The 15,465-nt window shown below is 43.4% G+C and overlaps 1 protein-coding gene across 2 annotated transcripts in view; it reads left to right on the forward strand.

Moving 5' to 3' along the window:
* Positions 1–13,179, forward strand: part of RNF150 (ring finger protein 150) — a 119,517-nt gene extending 106,338 nt beyond the window's left edge. Inside the window, exons 7-8 of one of the 2 annotated variants that reach the window (XM_021526499.3) lie at positions 4,811–4,970; positions 8,064–13,179. In XM_021526499.3, the coding sequence (XP_021382174.1) occupies positions 4,811–4,929 (119 nt within the window). In that variant the 3' untranslated portion in view covers positions 4,930–4,970; positions 8,064–13,179. Of the gene's footprint in view, positions 1–4,810 lie in introns of both variants that reach the window. The other variant, XM_031504682.2, reaches the window with a different exon arrangement.
* The last annotated feature ends 2,286 nt before the right edge of the window (positions 13,180–15,465 follow it).

The raw sequence follows: 15,465 nt of genomic DNA on the forward strand, positions 1-15,465 counted from the left end.
AAGTGATACAATGGCAAGGCCACAGTAGGAGGTAACAAAAAACTCTGTAATAGGAAAGTGCATTCTTAGGCCAAGAAAAATAGAGGACTCTAGATATGTCTCTCTCATAAATCAAATGTGACAAATTGTATCCTGGTTGTTCTTATACTGGAAGCAAAACCTGAGTAGCACTGCTTGCATTGGCATTCTTCTGTGGCTTCAAACTGAGCAGAATGTGTTTTGATAAAGATCCCATATCAATGCCTCTAGTCACTCTGGATATATTTCTGATCAGGTCCTCAAAGCTCTAGGAGATGGTCACATTTCTGGTTTCTTTTGAAGTAAAATCCTTCTAGACACATCTGAATGTTTTCTCAGAATAAGTGAGCCCTAGACTGGAATCAGGTTCATGGTAATGCATGCATTTTAGATACTTGTCTAGATCTGGGAGCATAACTAACACCAGGGATTTCATGTTTTTGTTTAAATCTGGCTTCACAAACTGAAGAGTTCTGAAAAAAGGTATATTTCACTACAGTGAGGATATGAAATGAGTAGCACTTCTCTGCTTGCTCTCAAATCGGTGTAATAGCAGAGAGCTACCCAAAGGTCTGGCGAAGGAAAAAAAGTGCCATCTTAGACAAACCTTATATATATTTAATGCCAAGACGCTTTTGTTGTTTACATTTTAGTGTGGTCTCATTTTTCTGCTGATTTCCTGGATGCAAATTGCTTATTGACATTTGAGCCCAGTTATGGGCTGTTACAGCTTTTACAGCTCAGTGAGCCTGGGGAAAAACTCAGCTTCTGAGGCAACCTGGAACAATTTTAGGAGAGCCCCACAGCACTATCTGTGTCCTAGGGACATCAAAGGACAGTATGGTATGTAGCCTCCTCGGGAGGAGCAGAGTGGTGAGCAGGAGGGAGGCCCCCATGAGTGCAAAGTCCAAGAGAGTTTCATCAGCTTGCTTCTCACCCTTAAGTGGGTCATTATAAGTATATCTCAGCTGGTGCCCATGCCTATATGCTTGGCAGAAGAATGGGTTTGTAAATGCACTTTTCACTCACTGTTCAATGCTTAGCTCCCTCCCAAGCCTCTTGCAAGCAGTGTCAAGTTCTTAGAAACCCATTGTCTGACCTCTTCCTTTTGGAATATTTATTAGTGTACAATAGCTACAGACTTACACCAATGGTTATGAATAGCAGCAGCAGTAGGTAACTATTACTAGTGTGCAATATTACTGTTTTCAACACACCAGAGAAATTTTCATCTTTGTTTGATTGCACTAATATTCAGATGTAAGCATCACTTGATGCACTTTTCAGGAAGCAAGAGTTGTACCACTTTTGTGTAGGTCACTTCCAAATCTACATGGTGATATTCTTCCCATGCTAGTGTAATTGATTTAAAATAATATTGGCTGGAGAAGGATTTTGGTTAATTTCATATCTCGGATGAATGTGTGTCAGGAAATACAAGTGAGTGGAAAAAGTCTGTCTGGACAGGCAGCATGCTGTGGTGTATTATGTTTCCCTGAAATGGGAGGAATGTGGCAGGGAGGTCTACAGTTGCCTGCTGTAGGCACTGACACTGGCTGGAAAGCAGCTGGAGATGTGCCTTTTGCTTCATTAAGCAAAAGGCTTTCTGCCCGTGGCAAGAAGTGCTGTAAAGCACAGTGGAAGTATCATAGTGTGTGTGGTTAGACAGGGTTGCCAATTTCAAGTATCTAAAATCACAAGTCAGGTATTCCGACATAAAATCTGTCTAGAAAATAGAGATTTAATTTTTAAAACACTTAGTTTCCTTTTTGTCTCTTAAACTTCATTTATTTTTAAATGAAAGGTGAGATCTTCACTGAAAGTTGAGCTCCTCATTTGACCTCAGGACTTTAAGAATAACAGCAAATTACAAAAAACTTGCAAAAGGGCCATAAAGGTTGTTAACGGGGAGTCAGGCATCTTCTGTAGAAGCTGTGTGATTGTATAAGCTTTGGCATTGTAAACAGGATCTGAAAGGCAGGGATGCAAAATGCAGGCTAAGCTCCTGGCACTTGCGAGGTAGTTGAGGTTTGCTTAACTTCAACAAATCACAGTAACTGTGCTGGCTTGTGTTATTGAGCAGTCAGCCAAAAAAAAAAAACCCAACAAAACAAACCAGCAGAGCCTGGCAAGCTTGTGCTGGGTGCGGGAGCCACAGTGAGGCATTCTGCAGACCTTGCAGCCAGAGTCACCTGCAGCTGATCAGTGGCTGTGTAACTTCTGCAGCCTCCCAGAGTTTCACCCTGTGTGTGCTGGGGTCAGGACTCCTGTTTACAGGAGCCAGCAGGTAATGCTGAAGGATGCATTAATTTCCTTATGTTGCCTACAGCTCCCGAAAAAATGGCAGGGCAGGCATAAGAATGGCAATATCCAAATTCTTCTCCCCACTCTGCTGAAGCTGGAGCTTTAGGACTTTGAACTGCTGCACTGGTATCAAGCAAGGAAGGTGGAATGATTCTGTTTCTAGGCATTATCACAGTGCTGGAAAAACAGCACCAGAGCATAGGTATGGGTGTTTTTAGGATCATTCCTTGTTCCTTCTAGCCCGCACTTCAGTTCCAAAGAAGACAACAAAAGCCCACACTTTGCAAAGACTAAGATGCAAGAATTTGAATAATTATATACAATTTGTAAAGTAAGACTTGAGTTTGCTGGTTTGGAGAGTGTGTGCTGCTGTACCTCCATCAGATATTAGGTAGGTGAGCTGCAAACCTGGTTGTATTCTATCTGCCTGTCTTGAACTCCTGAACTTGAGATTTTTTTTTTTTCTGCTGTGCAACCCTGGAAGAAACAACAATTCTTGAAATAATATTTCAGCATTATTAAACACTGCTCATTGGATACTCTGACATTTGGTGTTGGCAGCTCTGCCTGCCTCTTCAGCATGCTGTCACTCTTCAGCACAGCTAGTTTAGATGGGAAACAGCTTGTCTCTCAAGAGTGCTCCAAGTGGCTGTTCAACATGGCTAAACATCAGGAGCTCTGTCTTAAAAATATAAACTTATCTTTAAGCATAATTTTCATTGTTTTTAAGAATCCAATTAATTATAGAGGAATGATAAATAATCCACTGGTCTGAAACCACATTATTCTGACTCAGGGAGCTGTTACCACTAAAGATGATGCTTTTGTTGTTGGAAGTGTATGAAATGCTCTGATGTACTCTAGCATCTAGCAGCTCACCTGAAGGTTCAACATCATTTAAGAAGTCCTGCACTGAAGGATTTCTGCAGTGATACATCCTGCACTGAAGTCTGCAGGATGTATCATTCAGCTTGTAAATACTTCCTCCACCTCTGGTGGAAACATTTATGGTCAGAAGCAATGCCTTGAAATGTTTACTAATGTCATATTGAAAGGGCAGAAAAAGAGATAGACATGTAAAGATGTTGTGTGCATTAATTATTTATCTTACAATCAAGTAATAAAAGTAATCCAGGGTGAAAACTGGGAAGAATTGTAAAGGAAAACACTGGCTCTTTCAGTTTGAATAATGCAGACCCCATTCAAGCTTTCTCCACAGAACATGTGGTCTAATCCCAGAGTAAGTAAACACATGTGGGGGTTTTAAAATTTAAAAGTTTTAAAAAACATGCTGCTCTTGAGAGGTGATTAACTGCTCACTTAGCTTCAAGTGAATAATTAAACTGTGAGGAGTTATTATTTTCCTGGCTCCTCTGTCATGTTTCTTACTTATTAATTCTTAGATATTCAACTTCTAGACTTTTTAACATCAATCAGGCTCTGCTTCTATTGTCTGAAAAGTAAAATATGTAAAGGAAAAACTGCCACAGATTTAAATACATTGTATTGTTACAGTATAAATACCATCTTTGTAATTAAACCACTTGAAAATATGAACCATCAAATTTTTTCTCTCAGGGACTCAGCCACCTATGAGGGTTTTGTGCCTTTGAAAATCTCCCTAGTGTGCTTTGCTTCTGATTGTTCTTGGAAGAAAATTGCCTTTTAGTCCTTTAAAATCTGTTGGGTTTATTTGCTGCTAAATATACATATGGTAAGTGCTGTGGGATCAAAACAAAAACAAGTTGCTCTTCCAACTATGTGATTTGCAGTTTGGCAGAAGTCAACAATACAACTCTTAGTGTATTTGGGCTCATGGTGCATTAAGGTAGATCCCTTTGGTCTAGATCAAGAACCTGCAAGGTATCTTCAAATCAGAGGAAACAGTGAATTTAAGCAGAGTAGAAAATGATGAGAGAAGCCACTTGAGAAGGCAGATAGCCTGATCCAAAGTCCTGGATTTGTTTTTTCCTTGTCTAATGCCAATGTTCCTACATTTAGACTAGTGCTCTCCTAAAAATGTCCTCTGAGATTCTGTTGCTTAATGAGGGTTTGGGCAGATTTTTTTCCTGTTAGGAATGTTTTCCTGATGACTGAGTTGCTCCACCAGGTACCTGTGGCTTTGTCATTAGCTTGCTATCTTTGTGGGGAGGGTAGGATGATACCAAGTTGAGAAAGTGAAAGGGGACAGGGAGGGAAATTCTCACATGGTGGGAGGAAGTTCATGAAGGATCTGGATGAAAAGCCCTGGGAGGATTAAGAGAAGAAAATGTTATCCATCCAGGCTCCTTTTCATCATGTTTTTCACTATGAACGGTTTGAATTTTGAGGTGTTTTTGAAGTGTTTTAGACAGATATTGAATAAGAGCAAAGTTTGTAATCACAGTCTCAGTGGTGGAGAGACTTCTGGATTCCACCGGCAGAACTAAAAATTAGTAATACATTAACAGAAAGACATGAGCTTTTCCTGTCTTTTCTACCCTCACAGATGACCAGGAGCCAGCAGTCAGCAGTGATTCAGATATTTCGTTAATTATGGCGATGGAGGTTGGACTCTCCGATGTGGAGCTTTCCACTGATCAAGACTGCGAAGAGGTGAAATCTTGAAAAACAGAGATCCCACACTAAACTGCAGGGGAGTGTCACAGGTAGGGACTGAGTCAGCTTGCTAGGATTTGGACCAGTCATGCATATGCCTCCAGAGCACTGTCACTCCTGAACACTCCATTCTGAAATGGTCATGAAAAGCAATAGCATCTGTTGTGTCTGCCTGGATGCGGTTTCATCATCTACACACCTTCACGTGGGAAATGGACACTTCCAGTTTGCCCATGTGCTCGAGAGCAGTCATGGAACTCTCCAGGGGCTCATAAACATGTGACTGAAATGACAGCTTGAGTGTTTTTTACACTTGTTCTATCAAATTTTTGTTGTGTTTTTTTTGAAAAGGCATATGTTTATTTTGTTTGTTTGTTTGTTTGTTTATAGTTTGTTATGGATGGACGCTCTGTTTTTATTGACTGACCCCAGCTTTTTCAAGAGTTCAGTCCAGAAATCTGAATTCCCGTTCACTGGTCACTTCATGATCTGACCAGGATTTATCATTGCCTTGTTATATCTGCATGAATTACATGTGGCTGGCTTCAGAAGGATGATGCACCAGCACCCTGCATTAATGTAACACCTGCCTTCATTAAGTGGCAGGCTTGGAAATGGTATATTCTGAAGGCTTTTATTTGTAAGAGAGCTCTGAATGAGCAGAAATTTGGGTTAAAATGGCATCAGTTTGTCTCTTACTTAGAGCTCTGTTCTAGACAAATATTGTACAATGTGAAGAGAAAGAAGAGCTTAAAGAATCACTCTATCCATGTAGTCCTGTCCTGTATTTTATGCTATTCACAGGTGTCATTACATTAGTGTCCTTCCTCCAAGTGACAATTCAGTAGCTGGAAAAAGAGATCTAGCATAACATCACTTCTTAATTTTACAGACCAAAACCAGATCAGTGGGCAGAAGGAGCATCTGAGAGGTTTCCAGAGAGTGCTTATTAACAGTTCTGCATTAAGCAGATGACAGTATTCATACAAAGGGACTGGAGATGCTGCTGTCAGTGTCAGAAATTGCTAAGGGAGCAAGAAACAGCTGTTTGAAATGTTTAATTCCTGGTTTGCTTTGGGTCTTTTCCCTTAGTGTGTTTCATTTCTTACATTTTGGCAGCAGTTTTTGTCTGCTTGTTATCTAACAAGAGTTCAGGTTGTTTGTTGCCCTCCAGAGTCCCTATCAATGCTGTCAGAAGTATAACAGAATATTTGCAATTTGTATACAGATACATACACCAAAATATATTGGAGAAGGAATATGAAAATAAAAGAACTAGTATAAATCAAAACACCTAAATAATAATGACCTGACATAATAATTTATTTCATCCTGAGCTCTGCTTTCCAGGTAAGAGCTCATTGTTAATTGTTCAGTGGGTGATACAGTTTTTCAGTGAAAATAGTCAACTGTGAAGAAGCTAACTGTTACACAGGAATACATAGTTTCTGTTGAGAATCAGATGATTTGAATCACATTACTGCCTCGTGAATCAGTTCACAGAATCAACAATTCATGTTACATTGAAATTTCATGCAGAGGTCAAACATTTTGACTTGACAGTGTTATGGTGGCATCTCAAAATGCAACTGTTGGGGCTCACTGCATTTAATCTCATTGTGGATTTACTTGTTAAATGTGAAAACCAGCTTCCAGCCAAAATTTGTGTTTGTCATATTTTATGCAGGAACAAATATGTTTATCCCTAAAATTTTGGCTGACTTGCTTCTTCAGTACAGAAAGAAGGAAAAAATACTCTCCATGCTCTTTTGTCCATTTAGGACTGATTAAACATTTAGTTTAATTTTGTTCTGTGTTCTTAGTCTCTATACTGCGGGGTAATCTTGAGGTAAAGATTTTAAACTCAGAGAGGGCAGATTTAGATTAGATATTAGAAATAAGTTATTACTGTGAGGGTGGTGAGGCTGCCCAAAGAAGCTATGGATGCCCCATCCCTGAAAGTGTTCAAGGCCAGGTTGGATGGAGCTCTGAGCAACTTGGTCTAGGGCAGAGGGTTTGGAACTAGATGGTCTTTAATGTCCTTTCCAACCCAAGCCATTCTGTGATTCTATGTAAATGACCCATAAATGTGTTGTTACATCTTTAGAGGCTGTTGTAATGAGAATCTTTTTTCAATTAAAGAGATAGAGGCAGCTGGAAATCTTTGTTAAAAAAGAAAGTTACAGACTGTTCCAGAGGGTACACTAGGTTAGTCTTGACAATATTTGTGGTTCTGTAATCTTGTTTTTCTTATTCTTTTATGTCTTCTCTACTCCTTGCTGCTATGGGAAAGGCCTGACACATCAGTGTTGAAATTGATCCCTACATATGAGAGTTTGCACAAGGTACTGCATCAGCTCCACTTAAGCTCTGTAAAAATGCTGAAATCATATTTAAGTGGTGCTTACATCAAATTTGGACCCAGGAATGAAATTCATTTCAAACAACTGCAGGGGAAGGAGTGAGGCTGGTTATATACAGTCAGGTTTCCTTTTAGAAAGCCCACACACTGGTACAATTTCTTCTGCAGCACTGGAGCCTGGGTGCTACATGTCACAGGAACATCACAAACACGATGTCCAAGTTGTCAGTGATCCTTTCACACAGGCACACTGTAGCTCAGCACACAGGCAGAGAACTCCTGGCCAAACTGCTTGGGTTTCAGAGGAGCTGTCACAAAGTCTTCATTTTATTTCATGAACTGAATTGAGTTGATCTCAATGGATAGATTGACCAATTAGCTGTTGCTGTAGCAGAAACACCCAAGGCACAGCAGAACAAGCAAAATCTGGAAAAGTGAGGCAGGAGGGGAAACTCCCAGCTGATACTGAGCTGGGTCCTTTGCCCAGCAAATCATTAAAGGGAGCTGTGCTCAAAAAGGCACCACAGATTTGGTAATTCAGACCCTGCCTGTATTTCTGACAGTTAGTGAGGAACTTTGTAGAGGTCTCGTGCTGTGCACACACTTTTCCTAAATATCCCATATTAAATCTGGTCCCTCAGGGTCCACAGGTGGCCACTAGCAGAGGCAGGGTGCCAAGCTGGGTGGGTTGTTTTGATATATCACCAGTTATTGATATGCCTTTTAGAAGAGGCATCCTAACAAATCTGGGTCAGGAGGCTTTCTACTTTTGTTTTCCCAGTTCTACCTGCAGGTTCACTCAGGGAAGATGTTGTTCCATCCCTGTCCTCAAGCATTCTGCAGCTCTGAGCACTGTTAAGCGATGATGAGGGCAAAGCTGGGTTAACATCACTGAAGCCTGAACTTAGGAAAGCACTTAGGTAAATGTTTTATTCCATCCTTCTTCAAAGAAACACAATTAATTTTGGACTTGTATCAAAATTGCATTATTTTGAACAAGTCTTCTATGAGCATAATTAAGCGCCTGTGTCAAAAAGAAATGTTTTTCTGAAGCTTGACCTGACTGACAATATATAACCCGTGAACTACCTTGGGAATTTGAGGTGCTTCATAAACATTAAGACCCCCTGGCATGTGTTTGTAACATGTATGAAAGCCTTAATTCTGTATATCTGTGTGCCCATGCACACCTTGGTACTGCTGCCCACTAAGCCTGGGCATTAAGTAGGTGGGGCTTAGCTGCTGGGGATGCAGTACTGGCTGTTCAGAAGGGAGAGCAGCCTTTAGCATGCAGCCAGGAAAGAGAAAAATCCTCTAGAGCCCTCTGACAAGCAAGTGTTCATAGATATAATTCTGCAGGCTGGCACCATGACTGAGTGGGGGGCACCTCCTGCACAGGGGCAGTGGCCAGGGGACTGTGTGGCTCCCAGGAAAAGGCACTCTTTTCATTGAGTTGGTCCTGTACTTCTCCCAGCAATTCCTGTCTTGTCATCTGAAGCACTTGTCCATGAGCAAGTGGTAGGTGGGAGAAACATTTGCCTTAGTGAGGCTCATCATCACTCAGGCTGGGTTGCAGGATAAAACCTGGTGAGACAGAAACTGTACTCAGAGAATACTTGGATTTTTGGGTTTCACTAAGGTGCCTTCCCAAAGGTCTGTTCAATAGGTCCAAAGGTCTGTTCAATAGGTAGGATGCATATGCATAGGCAGAATTTTGCACTCACAAACGACCTGATGTGTGCATGCAGATGTGCAAGGCACCAGGTCTACATCCCTTCCCCACAGCTCACCTATTCTGGTGAGGATACAGATCTGGCACTTACTGAGAGTTTGGGGTTTTTTTATTTTCTGACTGCTTTAAAGCCCTAAAACCAGGATCAGGACTATCATAGCACTGCAGTTCACTCTTTAAGCACTCTATAGAATTAACTTGACATGTATGCATATGAAAGTGCATTGATGTGAGTATGGAAACTGTACTGTTGTGAAATCAGAAGCAGTTGTCATTTTTAGGCATTTTATTTGAGGTAGATTGTGTCACAAAGAAAAAGGTTTTATAGAGGCAATTTGGAAAAAGAAATTACTGAAATCACATATGATAAGTGGTCCTTGGATCTCACTAAGGACCCTTGGATCAAATCCCAAGGAAGTCATTGCAAAAAGTTGTTGGGGTGCATCATTTTGCAGGACTAAAATGGCAGAGAAATCCACCCTATTCCTTCCCAGCCCATCTCACAAGTGTTTGTCCAAGGGTGAGCCTTTGTTGCAGGGAAAGGAGATCATGGGATCAAACCTGCTGCTTCCTTTCCTGTGTTTTGTGCTGCCAGTATCTCTCAGAGCAGGTTGGAGAAGGGAAGAGATCTTGCCCAAGTTCATCTCCAGGGCCCCATGAGAAACAGGCCAGGGGCTTTCAGCAGGCTGGGACAGCCAAGCTTCTTCATGGCTGGTGCTGACCCTGGCACTGGAACTTTGTTGATGAGCACTGAGCCCATGTGGACTCATCTGTTTTGTAGCTGCAAAAACGTGTGAGTGTATTTGGGGCAGCAGCATGGCAGTGAATGGGTTTGGTTAGAGTAAGCAGGGGACACAACGGGGACTGGTTTAGGGCTGAGAGAAAATGGGGCTGGAGGTGTTTCTTTCACAGGATTCTTAAACAGGGGGAATTGATCCAAAATAAGAACTGCTTTCATTTTACCAAGCTGTAACCTGAACTAATTGATAGTTTCAGAGAATGAGGGATGTCAGATGGACTGTTCAGGGAGGATTTGTTTGTGAAGCAGATGGCAGCTGCAGGTTGGGGCAGGGAGTGAGGATGAGGGCTGCCCCTTTGCCGTGTCACTTACCCCACTGGGCTGGACACCCTCTTGGCCTCTTTATCTGCCCATTTCTTTTTCAAGGAAACACCCTTCTAAGCGGGAGCTGTATTTCAAAGGGAGAAATAAAGAAATGAAAGATGTGGATTTTGAATGAAAAGCCAATGGATGATTTTTCCATCTGAAATTAATCTTCTCTCTCTCAAACATTTTAATTGTGAATTGGTGGAAGTTACTTCTTTCTGTAGTGAATGGAAAAAGAAAAAAAGAAGGGAAAAAAAAAGGAGTAATAGTCTTTTCCCTTTCTTGTGTATTTCTTGATTCTTGGTCCTGAGTAGCATTAAACATAACAGCCCGATCAAGATGCTTGTTTGCTCTGAATGTATACAGTTATTTCAGATGTCAAATATCTAAATGTTTTATATGTGTATGTAATGCCATCCTCAACACTTGTTTCATGTTAGGAACCTGAAATGACTGTACCATTTTATAATTAGATATGTAAAGAGGGGACAGTGGGTGGGAGGGTCTGTTATTTTTATACCAAGATGTTCCTTGTATTTAGTGAACATTTAAAATGGTTTTGTACTTGTCAAAATATACATTCCGTCCATTTCCAGAAGAGAATTATTTCTATTTAGAGTAGTTTATAAGCAAACCAAAATAAAAAGGTGACATCCCACTTATATGCAGTTCCTGAACAAAGCATCAGGATCCTGGTTTTCAATGATGGCTACAAAGCTTTTTCCAGCCATGTCTCTTCTCACATGCAGCAGAGCCATACCAGCAAATGCCAGTGTTATAAAGGGAATTCAAATCCCAGACGAAATAAATACCAAATGGATCAGTGCACAGCTTAACAAAATAACTTCATTAAATTCAGAGACAATGGTCTGTCCCAGTGAAATTCTCCAAAGTAATCAGTCCTGCTCTGGGCAGCAGGGGCAGATTTACTGGGAGGCTTCAGTTCTCTGTCCCTTGCCTGGCAGAGCCACCAGCCTCAACAAGCTGGGGGGATGCAGGGTTGTTATACTCCTGCACTGTGGCTCTGGCTATGCTGCAGCTTTGGTTTGGGAAACACCTACCAAAAGGTCATGGCAAAGTCATACTGTGGCATTTTTGGGAATGGATGGCATGGGCCATCCTTTTTCTTGTAGTTGGCTTTTTCATTCCCTCCCTTTCCCCGCTACCTGTGACGTGCTGCCAAAGCTGTGCAGTAGTAGTTTGTGAAGATTTGTTTTTTGCCTTTTTTCCCTTCTGTACAATCTTGCATATAAACTTTTAACTCTTTGCTGACATTTTATAACACAGACATCTTCCTCTCCAATGCACTTTATCTCTCTTGAAAAATGTGGGAGTCAGAGAACTACCATCTGAAAGGGATTTGCCTGAAATCATGAGACACATACTTTTTATTGTTTTCTGTCCTTTTTGCTTTGTTAGATACTGTAAATGCTAAAGAGCATAGACAGTGACTCAGCTGGGGGAAAGGGGGAAATACCAAAATGTTGAGGCTAATATTTGGAAGCATTAATCAGTAGTCCAATATGGCTATTTTTGTTATATAAAGGATTATAATGTAAATATGTGAGACTGTGTTATTACGTACTAGTAAAATATTGCAACTCTCAAAGTTGAGATGGTGAATTCCAAGGAATTTTATTGCAAGTTTTTTAATAAAACGAATCTGATTATTGTGTTGTATGTATTTTCTAACATACAGAAATTGCCTGATATGTGAAACTTGTGGGTTGTTCCTTCCTGAACTCAGCCACTGCATACTTTGGCATTCATAGGAGGCAGAAGGTACCAGTGGGAAGGGACTCAAGTGACTGCCTGGTCTTCATAACACATCTCCAGCTCGTTACTGCTCTGGTCCCCTCTGCCCTTCAGCTGCTTCTAAACAGAAAGCAGCAGCTGTGTGAGAGGTAAATGTTTCTGCTATCTCAAGAGAGAGCTGCAGCCTCAGCCCAGACACGGCATGATATGTAAAAACAGCTTTAAAAGATGACTGCTGTGCCATGCCTCAGTGGGAGTTGCACCACTGTTGTGAGGGGTCATCCAGCTGCTCTTCTCTCACCTTATCAGACATCACTACGTATCCCTGGGAGCAGGGTGTGGAGCAGAGCCCAGGGATTGTTGTGTCATCCAGCACAGGTATGCTGCTTCCTAGAGGTTTGAGGCACAGTAAAAATCCTTCCTAAATGTAATTTAAGTGACTTACAAAAAAGTTTGCCAGTAGATGCAAAAGAAGGCAGAGAGAAATCCCTGAAGGAGCCAACTCAAGTTATAGCCCTGCCACGAGTCCCAGCCTGCCCCCATCCTGGCTTACCTTTTTTGCTTTCTGGCTGGTGCTGCCGGCACATACACCTCTTTCCCAGCCACAGTGCCTCTTTCGAGGAGACATGCCAGATCGGCTGGAGCCCGGCACAGTATTCCCCCCAGGAGCTGGAGAGGCAGCAGCTGTGGACCACTTCATTCTCAGCTCCCCAGACCCTGCTGCCCCCTTGCTCCTGGGCACCCACCTCCACCCCGTTCATCTCTGCTCTGTCCACGACAGCAGGGCAGCGACTGGCTCAGGGCAGGAAAACCACATTGAAGGCGATTGAATGTGCCTTTATCAGCAACACCGGGAATTCCTTTTCTCCTCTCAACTCCTGTCAGCAGCACAGCCTGAAGCTCCCACCCCACCAGCCCCGCTCCAAGGGCAGAAGCCCTCCTCACCAAAACAAAGAGGATTTATGTCTTGCTAGCCAAGAAATCCGGACTCGCTCTTCCCCGCGGATCTCCCCGCCTGCCGGCTGCTTTGTTCCCTGTCTGCATTTCCTAGCTGGCACGGGGCAGCGGGCCGGGTTTCCTTGGCAGGCAGCTGTGTGCAGATGTTGTGTGAGCTGCACACACCGCACAGCTGGCGGGAGCGGGGGCAGCTGCCGGCAACGCCACCAGGGCTGTAAATAACGAAGAGCGTCAGGCAATTTATGCCTGAATGTAAGAACCTTCTTGGGGCTCGTGTTACATCTCTCTCTGCTCTATATAGAATTAATTTCTGGTCAAAATATGGAAATAAAGCTGTGCTACTCTGTGCTCTGTTGCTTTGTGGGTTTTTTTTTCCCAGAAGGAATAAGGCAAATTGTATTCACTCCTCTGATTTAAGGAGGTGACACTCAGACTCATCACAGTCAATGGAGAGGATGTGAGATTCAAAGGGAATTTATCCAGGTTTGCACTGCACAGCAGTATGCACAATGCAGGGTCCCATGATGTTCAAACCATGCTAAGAAAGAAAATGCACTTTTAGGGTGCCCATAAAGAGATGCATTCACCTGTGCTGGGTCTCAGGAAGCCACTCTGGAAAAAACACTGAAAAGACATTCCTCTAATGTAGGGAGATCAGGTTTGGGGGCATCCCTGAGATAATTAGACTTTATGGCCCAAAAGAAATCTAATAAGCCAGTGCATTTATCAGAATTCAGCTATAAGAAATCAGTGCATAATAGGTGAGGCTATAATTTTGCAAAATGCTCATTCCTCAGATTTGCTCACTGTGCAAACAAGTTGCTGGCAAGTCCTGGCAGCTGTGGAAGTGGGCAAAGTGTCATCACCCTCACATGCCTGGGCCATTCCCTCCTGCAGGCTGCTGCGTGGCTCCTCTGGACATCTTCCTGGACATCTGCATCTGCAGCTTGGCTTTACAGTCCATCCTCTCACCTAAGGGCCAAGGTGAGCTTGCACAGGGAGGCCAGCAGCAGCTCCAGGTGACTGAAACCCAGGCAGATTCTCCCTCCACCTACTCCAGCTAGGAAGCACGTCTGTCCTGGCAGAGGGACAGAGCAGCCATCTGCGAGTGGTAATGCCTTAGGTGTGTTAGCAGAGCTTTCATCTGCTGGAACCCAGAGCTCAGATGAAGTTGTTTCTCTGTCCCTGCTTGGGGCAGCCATGCTGACTCCAACCAGCAGCCCACTTTGACTCAACCAGGGCTGGGAGCAGACACCTACAAAGGAGTAACACCAGGACAAGTCACCTCCCTTCATGTTGCACCTGGTTTTAAAAAGGTCTAACTATATCATGGAATCATAGAATTCCTCAGGTTCAAAAGCACCTCTGAGATCATCAAGTTTAACTGCTAAAACAGGTGTAAGTACTGCCTGGCTCAGGGGCTGAGCTTAGAGCCTTTGTGGGATGCTGTTCCATGCCTTAGCATGAATTCAATTTTGGCATCCTCACTACAGGAAAGACACAGAGGTGCTGGAGTGTGACCAGAGAAGGGCAACAAAGCTGAGGAAGGGTCTGGAACACAAATCCTATGAGAAGCTTCTGGGACGTTTTATCCTGGATAAAAGGAGGCCCAGGGATGACCTTATCACACACTATAACTCCCTGAAAGGAGGGTGTAGCCTAGTGGGATTTGCTCTTTTCTCCCACACAATGAGTGGCAGGACAGAGGAAATTACCTCAAATTGGCGCAGGGATTTAGATTGGATGTTAAGAGAAATTTCTTTGCTGAAGGAGTGGTCAGGCATTGAAATAGGCTGTCCAGGGAAGCGGTGGTATTATCATCCCTGGAAGGGTTCAAAAATATGTAGATGTGGCACCCAGGGACATGGTTTAGCAGTGGGCTTTGCAGTGCTGATTAATGGTTGGATTTAATGATCTTAGAGATATCTTCCAGCCTTAACAATTCCATAGCTCTATGATTCCATGTCTTTGCTGCCTTTCTCCAGAGCTCGCTACCCTTTCCTTAACTGCCTGGCATGGAGTCCCTGGCAGAGCACAATGTCAGGAAAGGCAGATGGAGACAAATACCGTGGCAGTAACACAGCCAAGGAACTGCCTAGCATCACATCAGAAACACTCCCCACTCCTGTGGCTTTTGGATGTTACTTGCATGCCCCAGCCCTGAGCACCAGCAGTGGCCCCCTCTTGGATATCCCGGGGTTGCTCCAGAGGTGCCATGGGGTACCAAGCCTCAGCTCCTGGAGGCAAAGGAATAATGGCTGGAGGAGATGCAAGGGAGGCAGAGGCGCAACCACAAGGATTAAGAAAGTGGTTCCAAAAATGAGCAGTAAGCAGTCTTCATCACTCTGTGGGGACAGCGGGCAGAGGCAGCTGCCTGCGCCTCACATCCCACATCCAGCATCCCGCATCCCGCATCACACATCCTGCATCCTGCATCCAGCATCCCGCAGCCCGCAGCCCGCATCCTGCATCCCACATCCCGCATCCAGCATCCCGCATCCTGCATCCAGCATCCCGCATCCCTCACCCAGCATCCTGTATCCTGCATCTCGCATCCTGCGTCCCGCCGTGTCTCTCCAGCAGGAGGCTCTCCCGCCTCGCAGATCCATCGCGCAGCCTCGGGCGACCTACCCG

Source organism: Lonchura striata, chromosome 4 (assembly GCF_046129695.1).
Source record: "Lonchura striata isolate bLonStr1 chromosome 4, bLonStr1.mat, whole genome shotgun sequence".
NCBI classification, from domain to species: Eukaryota; Metazoa; Chordata; class Aves; order Passeriformes; family Estrildidae; genus Lonchura; species Lonchura striata.